The 20,537-nt window shown below is 40.2% G+C and overlaps 3 protein-coding genes and 1 non-coding gene across 4 annotated transcripts; all 4 read left to right on the plus strand.

The window, feature by feature from the left end:
- Positions 1 to 513: 513 nt before the first annotated feature.
- On the plus strand, positions 514 to 942 carry LOC142169000 (uncharacterized). Its single transcript, XM_075230191.1, has one exon. It carries the CDS (start codon positions 514 to 516, stop codon positions 940 to 942), a length of 429 nt encoding a protein of 142 aa, XP_075086292.1.
- Positions 943 to 2,168: 1,226 nt separating this feature from the next.
- Positions 2,169 to 2,501, plus strand: LOC107779878 (uncharacterized). Its single transcript, XM_016600382.1, has one exon. The coding sequence runs from the start codon at positions 2,169 to 2,171 to the stop codon at positions 2,499 to 2,501; it is 333 nt and encodes a 110-aa protein (XP_016455868.1).
- A 2,945-nt stretch (positions 2,502 to 5,446) lies between these two features.
- On the plus strand, positions 5,447 to 5,845 carry LOC142169001 (uncharacterized). Its single transcript, XM_075230192.1, has one exon. It carries the CDS (start codon positions 5,447 to 5,449, stop codon positions 5,843 to 5,845), a length of 399 nt encoding a protein of 132 aa, XP_075086293.1.
- Positions 5,846 to 17,159: 11,314 nt separating this feature from the next.
- On the plus strand, positions 17,160 to 17,266 carry LOC142169314 (small nucleolar RNA R71). The gene has a single exon (XR_012699022.1). It is a non-coding gene; the product is annotated as a small nucleolar RNA R71 (small nucleolar RNA).
- The last annotated feature ends 3,271 nt before the right edge of the window (positions 17,267 to 20,537 follow it).

Consider the following 20,537-nt stretch of genomic DNA (forward strand, 5'->3'; position numbering starts at 1 on the left):
GAACTCTGAAAATTGTCTGAGCTTATCATTAGCGATACTAAGAGTTGTAGCAAATAGGTTAGTTCCCTGTGGGATTCGACTCCGGACTCTTGAACCGGATTATTTTTGCAGCGACCGCTTAGTCCTTTTTATAAGGCATAGTTGGGCGTGATCAAATTTTGGCGCCGTTGCCGGGGAACTAGCAGTGTTATTTATTACAACTTGGAAGAATTGCTAGGATTTTTAGTTTAGATCAATTTTCTGTGGTGTTAAAAATATTTCCATTGAAATTCTCACGTTTGAACTCTTCTGTGACTCCGGTGCATGCCTAGAAGCTCCTTGAGAACTGGTGAACCTTTTGAAGGACTCTCAGATCCTGAGAAAGCATTCAAGGCATTGAATCGGGCTAACAAGAAGGGCAAACAACTAAAACAAGAAGAACAATTCGAAATTGACATGGACGACGTCGAGAAAGTCAACAAGAACAATAGGAATGATTGAGTTGACCCAAACATCGAAGTGGTAGCACCTCTTATGCCGGAAGCTTCTCTATATGATTGGGCACAACCAACTGCTGATAACCTGGCCACCATAATTGCAGTCCCTCCAATACAAGCAGAGACGTTTCAGATTACCAACAACATGCTGCACTTGCTACAAAATAAAGGGTTGTTCTCCGGGTCGTACATCGAAGACCCACAACAACATCTGAAGAACTTTCTATTAATTTGTGTCACTCAAAGACAACCGAATGTGACTCCTGAAGCAATTAGATTATTACTGTTCCCATTCTCAGTGATCGGGGAGGCTCAAACTTGGCTGAATTCGCTCCCAATAAACTCCATTGCTACTTGGGAGGAACTAGTCAATCAGTTCTTAGACAAGTTCTATCCACCCAACAAAACTGCGATGCAAATTGATGAGATATTGCAATTCAGGCAGAAACCGGCTGAAACCTTGTAGGAAACCTGGGAGAGGTTTAAGAGTATGCTAGTGAAGTATCCACACCATGGCATCCCAGATCAGATGCTTGGACAGAGATTCTATATGGGTTTGGCTGACGGTCTGAAGGCCAATGTAGATGCTTCAGCTGGGGGTGCATTCTTGAGCAAAACATTCACAGAGTGTAAGATTCTTCTTGACAAGATGGCTCAAAATTCAGGCTGGATGACGAGAGATACAACACTCACTCCAATAGTGCATTCTGTTGCTCTTGACCCAAACAATATAAATGCAGAAAACATAGCCACTCTCATGACCCAGATGAGCTTGTTGACAAATAAAATTGATGAGATGGGTACGAAACAGGTGCACATTGTTGATACGACAAATGGAGGCCTATGCATTCCCTGCATAAATCAGTCATATGTTTGCTCGTGGAGTGGAGAGAATGATAACCAAGGCTTCAGAGAAGACATGAATTACGTCAATAATTTTGGGGGTCAGAGGCAAGGTGGACAGCAATGGGGACCTCAAAATCAGCAGTACAGACCAACCCAGCAACAATACAATACCATACTAGGGGGAGCACGACCACAAGGCCAAGTAGTGCCTTATCAAAGGTAGCAGGGCTACAATCAGCAGCACCAATAACAGTTGGCATACCAACCGCCTCATCAACAACATGACAGTAATATGATAGAAATCAAGGGCATGCTGCAACAACTCATTGGGAGAAATGGAAAGATACAAGAAAAGTTAGCCGTACATGATTCGGCTATTAAAGACATTGAAACTCAATTAGGCCAGTTATCTATGGCCTTGAACAATTGCCCACAAGGAACATTGCCTGCAGACACAAATATCAATCCAAAGGAGCAGAACCCAAATTAGCTAGTGGCAGTGAGCCTCAGGAATGGAAGGGATTTAGACAGAGAGCAAGAAGTTGTTCAATCTAGGAGACACGAGACGCGATGCAAATTACTCCAGTGACATTAGAGACCGACGAGTCAACGGAGCTCACAAAAGTTATAATTGAACAGGCACACGTGGACAAAGGCAAAGAGAAGGAATTTGAACAACTCCCAGAATAGGTGGTGGAAAAGGCTCCTAATAAAGAAAAGACACCAAGCTGTGGGCAGAAGCTAACTCCTGCACCATTCCCTCAAAGGTTGGCAAAGAAAAAGAAAGATGATCAATACAGGAAATTCATAGAAATGCTTAGACAAATTCAATTGAATATTCCGCTGATGGATGCTTTGAGGAAAATGCCAGGCTATGCAAAAATGATGAAGGATCTGATGTCTCGAAAATTTGACTTCCAGGACCTGTCTACTGTAACTCTAACTCAAACTTGCAATGCGGTAGTGACAAGACCTATGGCTCAAAATTTGTCTAATCCCGGTTGTTTCACTATCCCATACACAATTGGAAGTTATGCTTTTGCTAAAGCATTGTGGGACTTAGGAGCCAATATCACTTTGATGCCTTTGGCAATCTACACAAAATTAGGCATTGGCAGTGCTAGACCGACCTCAATGTTGTTGCAACTAGCTGATCGCACAGTCAAAAGGCCGACATGAATTCTGGATGATATGCTCGTCCAAGTGGGGAAGTTTGTATTTCCTGCCGACTTCGTTATTCTTGACTGTCAAGTTGATGAAGAAATACCAATAGTTTTGGGGAGGCCGTTCTTAGCCACTGGGAGAGCATTGATCGACTGTGAGAATGTAGAGTTAAAAATGAGGTTGAATAATGAGGAAATAATATTCAATGTTCAACAATCTATGAGGAGGCCCAGTGAATTTGCAAATTGTTCACTAGTGGAGGTGGTGTATGTAATACTACAAGAGGCGGATGAGACCCTTAATGTCAGAGATCCATTAGAAGCTTGCTTGATGAATTTGGAAGATGTGGATGGTGAAGATTTGACAGAGTGGGTTATGGCTCTCGAAGGTCAAGGGTTCTGGAAAAGGGAACCCCAGTTCGAGCCACTACACTTAGAAGAAAGGGAAACACCACCTGCGAAGCCATCAATAGAGGAGCCACCACAGTTGGACCTGAAACCTCTTCCAGCTCACCTCAGGTATGCTTTCTTAGGGCCTAACTCTCCTTTACCTGTTATTATCTCATCTGGTTTGTTAGTTGTGCAGGTAGAACAACTCCTACAGGTGTTACAGGAATGTAAGACTGCTATTGGTTGGACCATGGCAGATATAAAGGGTATCAACCCGGCCTTTTGAATGCACAAGATTCTCTTGGAAGAAGGGAACAAACTTTCCAGAGAACATCAAAGAAGGTTGAACCCGAACATGAAAGAAGTGGTGAAGAAAGAAGTGATCAAGTGGTTAGATGCGGGTATCATCTTCCCCATCTCTGACAGTAACTAGGTTAGCCCAGTTCAGTGTGTGCCAAAGAAGGGTGGAATGACGGTCGTGCAAAATGAGAATAACGAGTTGATCTCGACTCGTACAGTCAGGGGTTGGCGAATTTGCATGGATTATAAAAAACTGAACACAGCCACCCGGAAAGACCATTTCCCCTTGCCATTCATTGACCAAATGTTGAATAGGTTGGCTGGGCGGTCTCACTTCTACTTTTTGGATGGATATTCGGGGTACAATCAGATCTCAATAGCCCCTGAATATAGAGAGAAAACATCATTTAATTGTCCGTATGACATCTTTGCCTTTCAAAAAATGACGTTTGGCCCGTGCAATGCACCGACTATATTCCAGAGGTGTATGTTATCCATTTTCACTGATATGATGGAGGATATTATGGAAGTCTTTATGGATGATTTCTCAGTGGTGGGGGATTCATTCGAAGACTGTCTTCACAATTTAAGAAGAGTGTTAAAAAGGTGTGTGGAGACAAATTTAGTGCTGAAGTAGGAGAAGTGCCATTTTATGGTACAAGAAGGTATAGTGTTGGGGCATCGAGTGTCCTATAAAGGAATTGAGGTCGACCATTCTAAGGTTGACATGATTGAGAAGTTGCCACCACCCACTTCGGTCAAGGCAGTGAGAAGTTTCCTTGGGCACGCCGGATTCTACAAGCGATTTATAAAATATTTCTAAAAAATTGCTAACCCCTTATGTAAACTCCTTGAAATGGATCATCCCTTTGTGTTCTCTGATGATTGCAGGTTGGCATTTGAAGAGCTGAAGAAGAGACTGGTGACTGCACCAATCATTGTTTCCCCAACTGAGAGCAACCATTCGAGCTCATGTGTGACGCGAGTGACTATGCTATAGGATCAGTCCTGGGGCAGCGAAAGGACAAGCTCGTGCATCCAATTTACTATGCAAGCAGAACGCTAAGCGGTGCACAACTCAATTATACCGTGACTGAGAAAGAGATGTTGGCTGTGGTGTTTTACATTCGACAAATTCAGGTCTTATTTGATTGGTTCAAAAGTGATTATTTATACTGACCATGCAACACTTAGGTACTTGATAGCGAAGAAGGAGTCAAAGCCACGCTTGATCCGTTGGGTTTTATTGCTACAAGAATTCGATTTGGAGATCCGCAATAGGAAAGGGACAGATAGCCAAGTGGCAGACCACCTTTCAAGGTTGGAGGGAGCTGAAAAGAAAGTAGAGGTTGAAGATATAACTGAGACATTTCCGGACGAACAATTACTAGCAGTGGCAATGGAGGAGACGCCATGGTATGCTGATATTGCTAATTATTTGGCAAGCGGTATTGTACCTTATGAACTCTCTTCGATTCAAAAGAAAGAGTTCTTTCATGATTGTCGGTCTTATTACAGGGATGAACCTTTACTTTTTAAAATATATATAGATAACATGATCCGGAGGTGTATCCCCGAGAAAGATCAATCTTCTGTTTTGCAGGCTTGCCATGCTTCACCATATAGTGGGCACTTTGGAGGAATTCGGACAACGGGGAAGGTGTTGGAGTCGGGGTTGTATTGGCCGACTTTATTCAAGGATGTCCATGCTTGGGTGAAAATTTGTGATGAATGCCAAAGGACAAGCAACATATCTCGCCGTCACGAGATGCCGATGACTACAATTCAAGAGGTGAAAGTATTTGACGTGTGAGGGATTGATTTTATGGGACAATTTGTCAAATTGTATGGTAACAAGTACATATTGGTAGCAGTTGACTACGTCTCCAAATGGGGTGAGGCTATGGCCCTTCCAACAAATGATGCCAAAGGAGTGACAGGCTTTCTAAAGAAAAATATTTTCACACGTTTTGGCACTCCGAGAGCTATAATCAGTGATGGTGGAACCCATTTTTGTAATAGAGCGTTCGCAAGGCTGTTAGAAAAGTATGGAGTTCTCCATAAGGTTGCCACATCTTACCACCCACAAACGTGAATACGACAAGGAATGATTGGGCAAAGAAGTTGGATGATGCATTATAGGCGTACCGCACAACATTTAAAACTCCAATTGGTATGTCTCCATACAAGTCGGTGTTTGGAAAAGCATGCCATCTTCCGGTGGAGCTTGAGCATAAAGCCTTATGGGCACTGCAGTAGTTGAACTTGGATATGGAAACTGCAGGCACAAGTAGAGTCACGGAGCTACATGAACTCGAGGAATTACGGTTCCATGCATTCGAGAATGCAAGATTGTACAAAGAAAGGATGAAGATGATTCATGATAAGCACATTCTAGATCGAAACTTCAAAGCCGGAGATCTAGTGTTGTTATATAACTCGAGATTAAAATTGTTTCCGGGTAAGCTGAAGTCTAGATGGTCAGGACCATTTAGATTTGTGCAAGTGTTATCAAGTGGAGCAGTAGAAATTGAGTCCGAAGATGGAACAAATAAGTTTAAAGTGAATGGGCAAAGGTTGAAACACTACCTTGGAATGGTTGAAGAAAAAGGGGAGAAAGTTGTGATGTCTTTCGAAGAGCCTCAATATGTGAGTGAAGTGCAATCATGAAAGCCTACATCGTGCCGCGACGTTAAATCAGGTGCTTCCTGGAAGTGAACCCATGGTTTTGTTGTAATTCGTCATGCCGCGACGTTAAATCAGGCGTTTTTTGGGAGGAAACCCAATATTTTTTTCTTTGTTCTTATTTTTCGTATTTGATTTTGAACGGTGAAAGTATTAACAGGTCTATTAATGTGCAAGTATGAAATTGTGTGTGGCGGAAAGACTCGGGGTGAATCCATCCGGAGATAGGTAGAAAGTGGCTAAAAGGGAGAAATTTCGAAGGACAAACGTGCGCGGCCGCACACAGACCGTGCACTTTTGGACCCCTATAGTTGCACATGCGCGGCCGCGCACTGACTGCGCATTTTTTGACCTCCACTGCCCCACGTGCGTGGCCGCGCACTGACTGCGCATGGACCGTGCACTGGGCGCCGTTTTTAGGTTATTTCATTAGTTAATGTTTTTTAGAGTAACGTTTACTAATAACCGACCCCCCCTTATTCCTCCCCTAAAATCTGAATAAAAACAAAACAAACCTTTCTCTCTCACAACAAACACACACCCAAAACCCTCCCTTCTCCCCAATTTCAAAAGCAAAAACCTACCTCCCTTTCCTCCTCTTCCCTACTCAATCACTCCCCAATCTCTATTCCTCACAAGCTTCTACAGGTAAGTGCCATGTCTTCTATTTTCCTTTTCCTTCAGGTTTTATTTTTTCCAATTTTTTTCTTTTCTTCTTCTCTTTTAATTGTATGGTAGTAGAAGTCATTGTTGTTCTTTTCTTTGCTTTGTATTACTAAGTATACTTGTTGGTATGTGAGGATAGTGAAATTTTATCTTTTTGGATTGGATTAGACATTGTTAAGATTGTGGTGGAATTGAGGTATAATTGGGTGTTTGGGGAATTTGGGGTGAACTTGCACATCAAGTGTTTGTTTAAATGCCACAGTGAGTTCGTGAATGTAATTTGTGACCAATTATGCGGGTGAAGTCTGAGTAACTGCTATTGGTTCACACATCCCGCCTTGTAATGATAGTGGTATTTGTTTTGTAGGTACTATGACACCCTCAAAGAAAAGACGAACCATAGGTGCCTCTTCTAGTGGTCATGCAGGCTCATCCCGGGCACGAGCCTCAACCAATGCACTTCAGTTTGATAGCACAAGGTTTGTATCAAGCTCAGCCCAAGAATGTTTTAGTCAGAAGGCTCCTAAGATGCCCATACCGGAATGAGGTATTGATAGGGGGTCCCTCCAGGTTGTTTTCCCCAATATGTATCAGGAGTTGGTTCGGCGCAGGCTGGATATTTTCTATAAAGAACCTAAGGAGACCAACTTGATGGTTGTACGGGACTTCTACGCGAATTGCCCTGAACATGAGGACCATGTATGCACTGTGCGACAAAAGAATATTGATGCATCGATAGACGCCATTAGGAGGGCGTATCAATTGCCAGTATTTAGTGGGGAGGAGGACTATTATGATACGTATAGGCGAGAACCAACCTCCTGGAATCTATTTTTCAGAACAATCTGTGTGCCAAACAAAGACATAGTGTGGGTTACGCCGGGGCGGAAGTTTCACTCGGCCTCACTCACCTTTGAAGGGAAGTGTTGGCTTTATATCATCAATAGCCGCCTATTTTCATCTTCCAACACCACTGAGGTGAATGGTCCTAGAGCTGCACTGATCTGGTGCTTCATGAATGACCATGATTTTGATGTGGCTAAGGTTATTCACGACGAGATGTTCATCCGTTGTCCAGTGCAGAGGTATGGGTTCTTCTTCCCTTCACTAGTCACCAGATTATGTCGGGTAGCACGGGTGCTGGAGAAAAAGAATGTGGATGGAAGAGTAAAAAAAGAACCAAAGTTCCGGGCGGATAAAGTGACCATTGGGAAGGATTCTGTGGTACCTGGCAGAGCTAATAGTGAGGAGTCTGATGCGCCAGAGGAGGGAGATGAATGGCAGGCTAAGGCTGTGGCTGAGTCACCCCCACATGAGCAAGTTGCTGAGGCTGAGGGAACATCTTTGGTCCGATGAGATACGCGGATGACAACCCTAGAACATGATATGGCAGGGTTACGCACTTCTGTCACGGATTTGGGGACTTGAGTTGATGCACTGGCCACCCAAAATGCAAAATCTGAGAAGAATATCATGGCTTGGCTGCATGCGCTGGGGATGGCGTGCCATCTCTACCCCGGCACTGTCTCCAATCAGGATTGATGTACCAGGGAAGTTTCCTTTACCTCGCATTTTTTTTATTTGTGTGGCATGGGGACATGCCACCATTTTAAGTGTGGTGTGGGGGATATTGTTTTTGTATGTTGTATGTATAGAGTTATGTAGAGTAGTGTAGTTTCGTTAGTTAACTAAAAAAAAAAAAAATCTTCAAAAGTTTCGATTTGTCCCGACGATGGATATCATTCGACGGGTTTCTTGAGGGATTCAAGTGGAAGAAAAAAAAACACAAAAAGATTTTCTTTTGTTAGGAGTGTATCAATTCCCCCTTGGTTTTTCTTTGGGCCACAGTTCTTTTCCAAGGGTTTCGTATGAACCAGGTGTAGTTAGTTTTTTTTAATTTTTTTCAAGTTAGGAACCCTTGGTCTATGGTCTGAATTGGAAATAGGATCTCTTAACTTCGTTATGACTTGAATATAGCGGGTACTTTAGTATGACGCTTAGGATCAATTGTTGATTCTTGTAAGAGTGCCTTAAATTATATGTTCTTAACTTGGCTTAAGTACCCTGACTAGAGTGTTTTGATGATATAATCTGGAGTGATTCTTGTGCCATGTGTGTGTGAGGCTTGTTGTATTTTGTGCACTGCATTTGATGCCTAGAACTTGCCCCGTGTGTTTGCAAAGCAAAATAGTAGTCTTGTTCAGTCTTGGAAGTGATATAGGCATTTCTTTGTTGAGCCATATATATATTCCACCCGCCTAATTGTTATGTATTATAGTTAACCCCTTTGAGCCTGTAATCCTGTTTCTTTGGCAATCACATTACAAGCCTTACCCCTTTGTTTGAATTAACCATCTATTTGAACCTGTTCACCTCTCATTAGTACTTGAATTGCTATGAACTTGTAAAGGTTAAAGTGTGGGGTGGTTGGTGGGGCTTTTGAGTGGAACTAATGAAATAAGGAGAAATGTGCACTGTGTTTAAAAAAAAGGAATATTAAAAGCCACGTGAATTGAAAAAAAAAATCAAAAAACAAATAGTTGTATTGTGGTGAATAATATTCCTTTGGTGGCTTTCGATGTAATTGTGCTTAAAGAAGTATGTGATAATATACGTTGATGTGAAGCTGGAGTGTTGGTTTGACATAAGTATGGACTTGAATGTTAAAGTATATGTATTAAAGTGCTTAGGGAGGTGTAGTCACTCTTATATCCAAATATATCCTACCCAACCCGCAACCTACATTACAACCAAATAAAGTCATACTTGATCCTAGACTGAATGAGCTCGATTAGTAGAGTAGTACACTACGGGCAAGCCTATGGAGAATCTTTTGTGGCACAAGAATATTGTTTCTGAGGGTGAGTGAATTCTGTCTATTTTGAAGTCCCTCATTGTGCGTGAATTTTATTTATTGTGGAATGAGTCTCTTTTGTTGTGAGCAGGCACTTGATTCATGAAGGAAAGGTAATTCTTGACCTCTGCGTTAGAGTAAGTGAGCAAGTTAGGAATATTGTGTGGTGCGTGGGAGTCAACTCTTGAGGTGAAGATGTTACACTACTGTGCTCAATCTATGTGAAATATTCTTGGTGTGATGAGTTAGGGAAGTCGCTTAGTGAAGTTAGGCCTCTGTAGAGTGTGGTTTGATTGCTCGGGGACGAGCAATGGTTTAAGTGTGGGGTATTGATAGTAGGCTATAATTATGTAGTTTAGCTACTATTTGCACACTAGCTTAGCTGCACATTATTGATATTTGAATGTTAAATAATAACAAATTGCTATAAGTAAGAACTTTATGCTTTGCAGGAGCAATTCTGGGCTATGAGGACATTAAAGAGTGTTTTGGAGCGAATATGGAGTATTGAAGGCCAATTGAAGGTTAGCGCGCTTAAAAAGAAGAAAGAAAAAAATGTTGCAGAAAATACTCCAGGTGCGCGGTCTATGCGCGGCCGCGCATGTCAGGTAGAAACTTGCCAAAGTGCACGGTCGATGCGCGGTTGATGCGCGACCGCACACGTGCTTCCGAGAAAAATCGTCCAAGGCTAATTTTGTAATTTGATAGGCAACTAACCTTGACCTATATAAAGCCCAACTCGCCCAAAAAGAGGGTATCTCTATTTTTAGAAGAACTTTGGAGGCAAGAACACAAAAGGAGCAAGACGGAGAATTCTTCTGCGAGTTTTTCATCTTCTTCTTCTTAATTCCATTATTGGTTATGACTTTTTATATTGTAATCGTGCATAGTAGTATGAGTAGCTAAACCCGTCATCTAGGGTTGATGGAACTAATTGTTGGATGAAGTCTTGATTACGTTTTGATATAATTGAGCCGTTTTTACTCTATAATTGTTCAACTATGTGTTTCTTGTGATTAATTGAAAGGGCCCCTTATTAATCGTGTCTTGTTGTCTAGTGTTTCTTGACAAAGAACAATTGATTAGATTGTTGTTGAACAACGCCACTTTCGAGTAAGTTAAGAGATTAATTACTTGAATTTAAAAGCGGGATTAGAGATAACAAAGCTTTGGTATGATATTTATGAGTTGTACAAATTGCCAACTAGAGTAGTTCGAGAGAATGCTTCTAGTAAATTATCGTAATTGATCGAGAGATAAGTACGGTAAGCAAGAACTCATCATCTTTATAGAGTGTTACAGCGAGATTATAGCTAACGTATCAGGAATTAATACGACAATTGGGGAAATCAATAACCCTAGATTCTTTTACCCTTGAATTCAACTTCATTCTTGCTTATTGATAGTTTTTATTGTCATTTTTCCTTAGCTAAATAATTTCTGTTAATTATCAAATAAAATCTTGAACTCTGAAAATTGTCTGAGCTTATCATTAGCGATACTAAGAGTTGTAGCAAATAGGTTAGTTCCCTGTGGGATTCGACTCCGGACTCTTGAATCAGATTATTTTTGTAGCGACCGCTTAGTCATTTTTATAAGGCATAGTTGGGCGTGATCACTTACGTTTAAAGAAAGCCGAGAAGGAACAAAAGGAATTATTCGATCAATGACCCAGAGTTAGTTATATTATGAATGCACTCAAGATTTCGGAGTATTATCCATGCAGTATATATGTTGACAATCATACAGCCATAGAAAACTCTAGTATAAGTTAAAAGAAAGAATTGAGTCCAGGTCATAGACAAAGGATTGAATCATTAGAAGATTGTATCATAGATATTTCATAGCGCCCATGAAAGGCTAAAGTAATACCAGAAGTCGTAAATCGGAAGATAGCTTAAGCCTATATAAAGGCTGATCAGAAGGAAGAGGAAACTAAAGAGTTACATTAACTGAGTAAATCAGGAGTTTGATTATTAGACCTAGAAAATTATAGACATTATGATTGAGAACATTGCAGAATCACTCTTAATATCATAGGTACAAGAGAGATAGTACAACAACTATATTCTATAACGGCTCTACGAGAAAGCCAATTAGAAGAGTATCAGCCGCATAAGAAGTCAGTATAAAGCTTTCACCGGATTATGTATGCACCAAAGGTGCAAGTGTTATAATAGAGCTTCAAGTTGTCGATGTGAATCATACATATATGGAAGGGAGGTCATGAAGGAAATAGAAGATGTGATGCGAGATTTTACGGCAAGTAAGGTAAAGGTGAACAACGTACGAGATACTCAGGTGTAGAAGGTTGTGAATAATCTTTAACTTCAAGATGAAGAGCTAGAAGCATTGGGATTCAGTATCCACGAATGATAGCGGTGTCGTCAGTGGCATATCTTCCAGCCTATGGGTTCTAGGTCCTGAGAGGCCTAGTTAAGAGAGTAAAGAAGAGTTTGATATGAAGTAATGTCTTGCTTGATGTTTCAGAATAACATAAGGAAACCCAGGGTACAAGCAAGTTGCAGGAAGGTTACGAGTAGTAATAATATATATGTGTAGATCACAAGTTAAAGTATGGTAAAGCGACAAGGTTTTAGGAAGACAAGAGTAAGGATAAGAAAAGGCGAGTGAGAAGGTGACGAAAATGGATAAGTCCTCGGGATTAAGCCCAAAAAATAAGAAGAGCTGATGGTTTCTCTAAGTTATAGAAAACTCAGTATAACCTGAATAAACTTAAAGGAGTCTAAGACTAGTAGCATTTAGATGAGATGGAATACTGCCCTGGTAGTAGAATGAGGGTGTGATTGTGATAGATAAAGGATGACATTTGGGCCTTTGATTGAGTAATAATTTGAAGAGGATTACATGAACTGTACGTGATTAAAATACCCACGTAAGTGAATCATATTGTGATGCTATAAAATACGGTTATTGAAGTACAATATCGCCGCTAAATGGATTAGGAAAATCACTTCAAATATTCCTTGATACAACGTAAGCCCTAGTGTCAAGGTATCACGTAAGAAGTTTCAAGTTATAAGTGGTATATTGTGGATCAATACTGAGGTGAATCAATGATGGATGGACAAAAATCACAAAGTATAAGATGAGATTAGGCCGTCATTCTTAAGATGAACAATAATGAGGAAGCATTAAAGGACTTAGACTTATACATATAGGATATGCAATGAGAGTAAGCTGGAATATGGTAGCAGACCTCAGCAACGATAAATCAAGGTAAGAGTTATGGTATAGTATGACCTACCTAGATGCAGTAAAGTCATACAGATGAATAACTAGGTCTATGAAATAAGATATAACAATATTCGTAAGTTCGACAAAGTACCGATGAAGAACTTCAGTATACCTATAGATGCCCAGAGGTATATCTTATTATGCTCTGTATATGTTTACAAAGTGAGGCCTATAGATTGGCTAAAAGCTGGAGGGAAACAAAAGGAGAGAAGAGTCGCATAGGTGCACTTACAAAGTCAGAGTCGTACAGGTTGCATGATAAAAGGTAGCAACAGTTACAAGGATTCCTACCACGAGTCGTGGTGTGAGAAAGAGGCCTAAGGGGGGAATGCCCCGGTATTTGGATTTATTCATAGAATAGTTGCCTAAATGGCAAGGACAATATTAAAACCATTCGTAAGAGCCATCCGGTTATGAGACCGATAAATGCATTGGTCAACATTCGAGGACGAATGTTCCAAATGGGGAATGATGTTATGCCCCGCAGTATTACGTTGATGTTACGCTTCGCAGTATTATATTACGACGATGTTATACCCTGTAGTATTGTATGTTGAATTTATCGTAAGAGAATTGACATCAGTTCAAGGGCAAGATTATTTGGAGATTATAAGTTTTATGCTATTTCAAACAAGTGACGAGTAAATTCGTGAAGGTGAGAGGGTAAGCAAATCGAAGAAAATGAATATCGTCGAAGTTTGACATTTTGGGATAAAATACGGTCCGAGCTATAATACCCGGTATTTATGGACTAGTGTTAAACAAGGTACCATATGACCATGATAGTATGATGTATAAGGTGTATTAAAAATTAGTATTTTAAGTAGTTTGAGATAATTCTTAATTACGTAGGTAATTGGTTAATTATTGATTTAATGGGAGATTAACCATGTAATTAAGGATTTGTGAATAATTTTAGGTGGGGACAAAGCCTCCCCCACATGGCAGCAAGCCACCCCAAGCTTTATGACGCTTAAGACTTATGGATTATGTGGCAAAGATTAAGGATTAAAGGTATGTGGTTAAGCCACCACATAAAGTGGTCCCCACATCCATACATAAAACATCTCAAATTTAAGAATCATGAATAAGCTATGTAAGTCACATAAGTCATTCTAATATGCATATGCATATATCACGTAAGACCTTCAATAATTCAAAGCAACGTGAGATTTTGCAATTATAAGGGAGTACAGTGCAATCTTTCTCAAGAATACCATACGGATTTTTTCCTACTCCGATCTTGCCGTCACGTGTTTTGTCACAATTAACATGTGTTAGAAGGATTGTCAAGAGAATCGACTCAGGTATGTTAAGGCTATCCCTTCTTTCCTTTTGGCATGATCCATACGATACAAACGAAACGAGCAAATGCACAACTTCCATAAATGACTCTATTCATAGAAATGCTAGAGATGCTTATGTTCTTGATTCCCCATGTGTTATATTATGCTATCATCTGTTCATGGGTCTCATAAAATACGTAAGTTGATAAAGTTTACTTCATGATATTAATTAAAGGCATAATGGTCTTATGATATTTCGAGGAATTTTATTGATGTACTTCTTATGCATTGCATTCATTTACATTGACCCATAACCAGATGGCGTTATATACGCATATATATATGTGTATTATATGTATATGGGAAATGAAAAAGGTTACGATGTTATATACGCACCACCACCTGATCAGTTGATGTACGTTGATGATTTGCCCACAATGGTCGAGATGATATGATGGGGTGCCCTTAGAGGCTTGATGATGTTATGAACGCATATACCTAAGCATGGTATGTTATTTATACGCATATGCATGACATTGTAAATATTAATGATTCACAGAGTTATCCAGACATACATCTCGAGTCTTTTACTCCATGTTTTTCTCATGTCTATTGTTTACTGATTTTCATTCCTTACATACTCGGTACATTATTTGTACTAACATCCCTTTTACCTGAGGACACAGCGTTTCATGCTCGCAGGTCCCAATAGACAGGTAGAGAGTCCTCCAAGTAGGCTATCAGCTCAGCGGAAGGTGTTGGTGCGCTCCATTTGTTCCGGAGTTATTTGTTTGGTCAGTATGATTTAGACCTGTATTGTTTGGTATGGCGGGGTTCTATCCTAACCTTTATGACAATTATGTATTCTTAGAGGCTTGTAGACAGATGTCATGTACGTAAAAGATTGTATGGCCTTGTCGGCCTATGTTCAGTGTACAAGTGGTTATTTTAGACTTATAGGCCCGTATATCTTATGTATAAGTTGGTATTTCATGTTATATTCTACTTATCTCACGGCAGCCTCGCCGACTCAGTTATCTAATGATAGTATGATACAAAAAGATACGTTATGTTGGTACTCGGTTGAGTAAGGTACTGGGTGCCCATCACGGCTCATCGGTTTGGGTCGTGACAATCCGGTTCAAACAAAACCCTTGGAAAAGAACCACGACACACAAAAACACCAAGGGGAAATTAATACACTACCTAACAAAACAAAATCTTTTTGTCTTTTTCTTTTCGACTTTAATCCCTCAAGAAACATATCGAGGATATCCATCGTCGGGAAAAATCAATTTTTTTTTAATTTTTATGGTTTTGTCAAAATATTTTTTCTATAACTACTAAAACTATCAAAACTAACACATATACATACAACATAGTATTACCCCCACCCCACACTTTAAGTTGTGGCATGTCCCCATGAAGCACAATTAAAAAGCATAAGGTAAAGGAAACTTCCCAGAACATCTAGTCGGGGTCTGAGTCGAAGTCGAGATCCATTCCTCACCTTCGAACTAATGTGCGCATCCATCCCGATAACTTCTTCTCAGCCTTTTTGGGGTACACCCCACACTTATCTTTCTCGCTCACTGCAGCCTTCTCTTTTGAGCCCCTCACTTTCCATTCAACACTTTCAGCTGTTTTTTCCTTGTGCGCCCCCTTTGCTACATTAATATCAAAAGTCACCGTCTCCTCACCCACTCTAAGCATGAGTTTCCTCTCGTGTATATCTAATATAGCTCTACCCGTCCATATGAATGGTCTTCCGAAGATGAGAGGGACTTCCTAGTTCTCCTCCATATTCACCACTATAAAGTCTACAGGAAATACAAACTTATCTACTCGAACTAATACATCTTCCACTATCCCCTCGGGTATTAAAGTCGTTTGGTCCGCCAGCTGCAAAGATATTGGCACCGACCTTATATCTCCAATCTCCTTCTCCAGTTTCCTGTAAATAGATAGAGGCATTAAGTTAATTGAGGCACCAGAATCACATAAAAATTTATCAAAATTGATAGTTCCTAAAGAGTAAGGTATAGTAAAACTCCCTGGATCCCCACATTTTTGTGGGAGTTTGTTTTGCAATATCGCACTGCAATGCTTTGTGAGCTTGACCACTGAGGTCTCTTCTATCTTCCTATTCTTTGTAAAGATCTTCTTCATAAATTTGGCATAGACAGGAGTTTGTGATAGCACTTCTGTGAATGGTAAGTTTACATTAACCTGATTCAGCACATCTAGAAATCTCCCAAACTGCTTGTCCAGCTTTTCTCTATATAGCTTTTGGGGGAAAGGTAGAGCAGGCATATGCTCGCTCTCATCGTGTTCCTCCCGTCTCGATTTTTCTTCCTTCTTCTTTCTCTCAGCTTTCATCTGGCCTTTCTTATTCTTTTAATCATTACTTTTCAGCTGCTCCCCACTTTCTTTTTCAAGTATCATATCTTTTTGGATCGGGGCAAATTCTTTCAACACTTGCCCACTTCTCAGAGTTACAATATTCACTGTTTCTTTGGGATTTCTCTCAGTATCGGTAGGGAGAGTTCCTGGAGCCCTCTCAGATAATATTATTGCAATCTGTCTCACTTGTCTCTCCAAGTTTCAAAAACCAGTGCCCAGTTCTTTGATAGCTGCTCCACGGGCGTCCAACCTCTCATAAGTTTTTAGAATGAAAGCCTTCATTATATCCTCTAAACCAAGTTGAGTAGGCTGTTGAGGCTGAGATTGTTGTCTCTACTAATTTTGGTATGTTTGAGGTGCTTGTCCCTAGGGTCTAGAGTCATTGTATTGCAATGCATTCACAGTATCCCCAGGTGAACTCCATGAAACACCGGGGTACCTCTGACCCATTGCATTATAATTTTCCACAATATTCAGTTCCTCAATTGAGGCTTGACACTAATGAGTAGGGTGTCCTCTTCCACATATATCATGAGCTGTGTGAGGCTCCTTTTATATCCAGGCTAAAGTCGTCTTCCATATTTCCTTAGCCATAACATCAAGCTGTACATGCACAGATGTATTAGCATCACCTTGGAGAACACCAGTTGATCTTCTTCTTTCAGCACTCTCAGAGGGCCACTGGTTAGCATATTCAGATAACTCATGAAGAATTGTAACTATCTCCTCTGGAGTCTTCTTCATCAACGGGCCTCCAACTGCATTGCTCAATGTTCTACACGAGGCTGGTGTCAATCCTTCCCAAAAATCCTGGAGTTGTATCCAGAGTTAAATTCTGCTATGTTGACACTTTCTAACTATCTCCTTAAACTTCTCCCATGCTTCAAAAATAGTTTTAGACACTTTCTGGCAGAAGTTATGGATTTCTCTTCTAATCTTTCCCATCTTAGCTAAGGAGAAATATTTATCAAGGAATTTTCTGGTCATCTCCTCCCAAGTTCTGATCGATCCACTAGGTAAACTCCGAAGCCACTCCTTAGCATCATCTTTAAGTGAAAAGGGGAATGCCCTTAAGTACACTGCATCTTGTGACACACCATTGTATTGAAAGGTGTTCATAATCTTCTCAAAGTCCATTAGATGAGTGTTTGGATTTTCGTTTGGCTTCCCTTTGAAGACACAACAATTCTGAAGGGTTTGAGGCAACCCTTGCTTCAACTCAAAATTATTTGCTGCAGTTGGAGGTGGTCTAACACTTGATAAACCTTGATTGTAGACCGGTCTATCATAATCACCAAGTAGTCTACCAGGCCCTGGAGCTATATTTCCAAACTGGTCTGCAACCAAGGGTTAATTTTGAGCAATTCTCTAACCCCTCTTTTCTTCGTAGATAATCTGTGCATCTCTAATAGCTTCTTCCTCAGCATGCCATGCTGCTTTTTCTCTTCGTTGGGCTGCTTCTCTCGCAGCCAAAAATCTACATTATCTTCACCGTTTCCAGCCATAAGTTCTTCGGTTGAGGATTGCCTAATCTTTTCTGATGTCTCAGTAAGACTTCTTTCCTTCCTCAGCTGACACAGTTGGTTTTCAATTTCTGGCTCGTATGGTAGCACTTCCTTCGCAGAAGTTCGAGTCGTTCACCAATCTAAACTTGTAACCTGCGCACAGTTAAAGAACACAAACCGTAAAAATAGAAAAATAAAATTAAATAAAAAGAAAAACTTTCCTGAATTAGCACTACAAACTATTTTAAATACTGTTGATTGCCAATCCCCGGCAATGACGCCAAAATTTGATGAGCTCAAAACACAGACTTAAATTATGCTCGCTAGTCAAAGATAGTATAGTATAATATCGTATCCACATGGATTGGATTGAAATAGTATTCTTGTAGTTTCCAGCTTGGTTTCTATCCAAGATGATAAACAATTGAGATTTTATATGATTTCTAACTACAATTAACTAAGAATCTAAAGCTAATACTAATGACAATCGCAACAAAAGTAAGCAAGGAAGTTATCAATGAGAGAAAATAGGGGTTGATAGGATAGGTGCAAGATAATTGTTTGGGATCTAACTCTAGATAATTCACTTCTAATGTTTAAGCGAGTCTCTCGAATTCACTCAATTATTAGTTCAAACGTTCAGCAATAACTCCTCTCTCGATTAAGTCTTAACCTCACAAGATGAACCAATTTAAGCACTTAAAGATATGCAAGAATACATAGTGAATTGGTCTTTAGGAGAACCTCTCTCGATTATCCTCCTAACTAGATTTAATCAATGATTCAACTAGCCTCTTTCGATTACTTAGAAAAATCTATGAACTCAACCAACAATATAATGCAAAGATATCACAAGTTATGCCTCTCTCGATTACATGAACACGTGAATATAGATGCAATAATTAAATCATCCAAAAATGCTTCAATACATAAAACTAGAGTTATAATCTATAAATAATCATCAATACACCAAATCCATCAAACTCTAAAGAGAACTACTCCATAGATATGGAGAAATTCATCACAAATTAAGTTAAAGTAGAGGAAAACATAAATTCAATCCAAATTCATGTCTTGAGTGAGGAAGGAATGATGAAATCCTTGTGCCCATGTTCTTCCAATTCATCCTTAGCCTCCTTAGGTCGAATATGTGTCAAAAGTTCAGAAAATAATGTTTTCCATGTAGTTATACCAAGATGAAATCACCTTCTCCTAGCCAAAATTGGATTTTCACTTTGTAAAACTTTCACAGGCGCATGGGGCGACGCGCCATGCAGGGAATTAGTGAAAAAATCTAGAGAGCTCAACATCTGACAAGTAGCAGAATTTGGGCAGGCGCGGCACGCCACACGTCGTCCCACGCGTCGCGGTTGTGGAATTTTCTCAGAGTACGGATTGCATCTCGATTTTTTAACATCCAGACTTGGTCCTCGACCCCCGAACGCGATCCTGGCTTAATCCCTTGGGCTCTTACTCAGACGTCAAATCTCCAAATCATTTGAATTCATTCCATAACATCTACATAGCTCGAAATCACTCCTACAAGGCATAAAACACATAATAAGTGCAAAACACTATCAATTAAAGCTCAATACGAATAAAGTGCAGTAAATTAGAGTGAAACAAGCGACTAAAACATGAGATTATAACCTACCATTAGTATATTGATTGTCCAATCTCATGATGTATATGCTCTTATAGATCCTGGTTCCACTTTGTCATATGTCACTCCCTATATTGCTATAGAATTCGGGATAGAACCGGAATAGCTCCACGAGCCATACTCTATATCTACTCCAGTTGGTGAGTCTATTGTGGCCGTGCGGGTTTACAGGGTTTGTGTTGTTACGGTGCATGGTCGAGACACCATGGACGATCTCATTCAATTGGGGATGGTTGATTTTGATGTGATAATGGGGATGGACCGGCGTTATTCATGTTTTGCCAAGGTTGATTGCCGAACTAGAACCGTCAGGTTTGAGTTTCTAGATGAGCCGGACATTGAGTGGCAGGGGGATGATGTTATGCCAAAGGGTAGGTGTATTTCTTATCCTAAGGTTGCAAAGATAATCAACAAGAGGTGTATTTACCATTTAGTCAGAGTTACAGACACCGATACTGAGGCACCTAAACTTGAGTCCGTTCCAGTTGTGAATGAATTTCCGGAGGTCTTTCTTGATGAGCTCTCTGGGATCCCACTAGACAGGGAGATTGATTTTGGGATCGATGTGATGCCAGACGCGCAGCCTATATCTATTCCACCCTATATAATGGCACCGATAGAATAGAAGAAACTAAAGGAGCAGTTGAAGGATTTGCTAGAGAAAGGTTTCATTTGGTTGAGTGTGCCACCTTGGGGCACACCGGTTCTCTTTGTAAGAAAGAAAGATGGGTCACTGAGAATGTGTATTTACTATCGACATCTCAACAAGGTCACAATGTAGAACATATAGCCACTGCCTAGGATAGATGAATTGTTTGATCAGATGCAAGGTGCTACGTATTTCTCCAAGATTGACTTAAGATCAGGGTATCACCAATAAAAAATCAGGGAGTATGATATTCCGAAAACAGTATTCGGGACCCGGTATGGGCACTTTTGAATTTTTGGTGATGTCTTTCGGTCTAACGAATGCCCCGGAAGCTTTCATGGATCTTATGAATCGAGTCTTCAAGATTTTCCTTGACTTTTTTGTGATAGTGTT

This window comes from Nicotiana tabacum, chromosome 14, assembly GCF_000715075.1.
Source record: "Nicotiana tabacum cultivar K326 chromosome 14, ASM71507v2, whole genome shotgun sequence".
In the NCBI taxonomy this organism is placed as follows: domain Eukaryota; kingdom Viridiplantae; phylum Streptophyta; class Magnoliopsida; order Solanales; family Solanaceae; genus Nicotiana; species Nicotiana tabacum.

Coding starts and splice junctions, on each gene's coding strand:
- LOC142169000 (XM_075230191.1), top strand. CDS start 514: ATGCCGGAAGCTTCTCTATATGATTGGGCACAACCAACTGCTGATAAC.
- LOC107779878 (XM_016600382.1), top strand. CDS start 2,169: ATGGATGCTTTGAGGAAAATGCCAGGCTATGCAAAAATGATGAAGGAT.
- LOC142169001 (XM_075230192.1), top strand. CDS start 5,447: ATGGAAACTGCAGGCACAAGTAGAGTCACGGAGCTACATGAACTCGAG.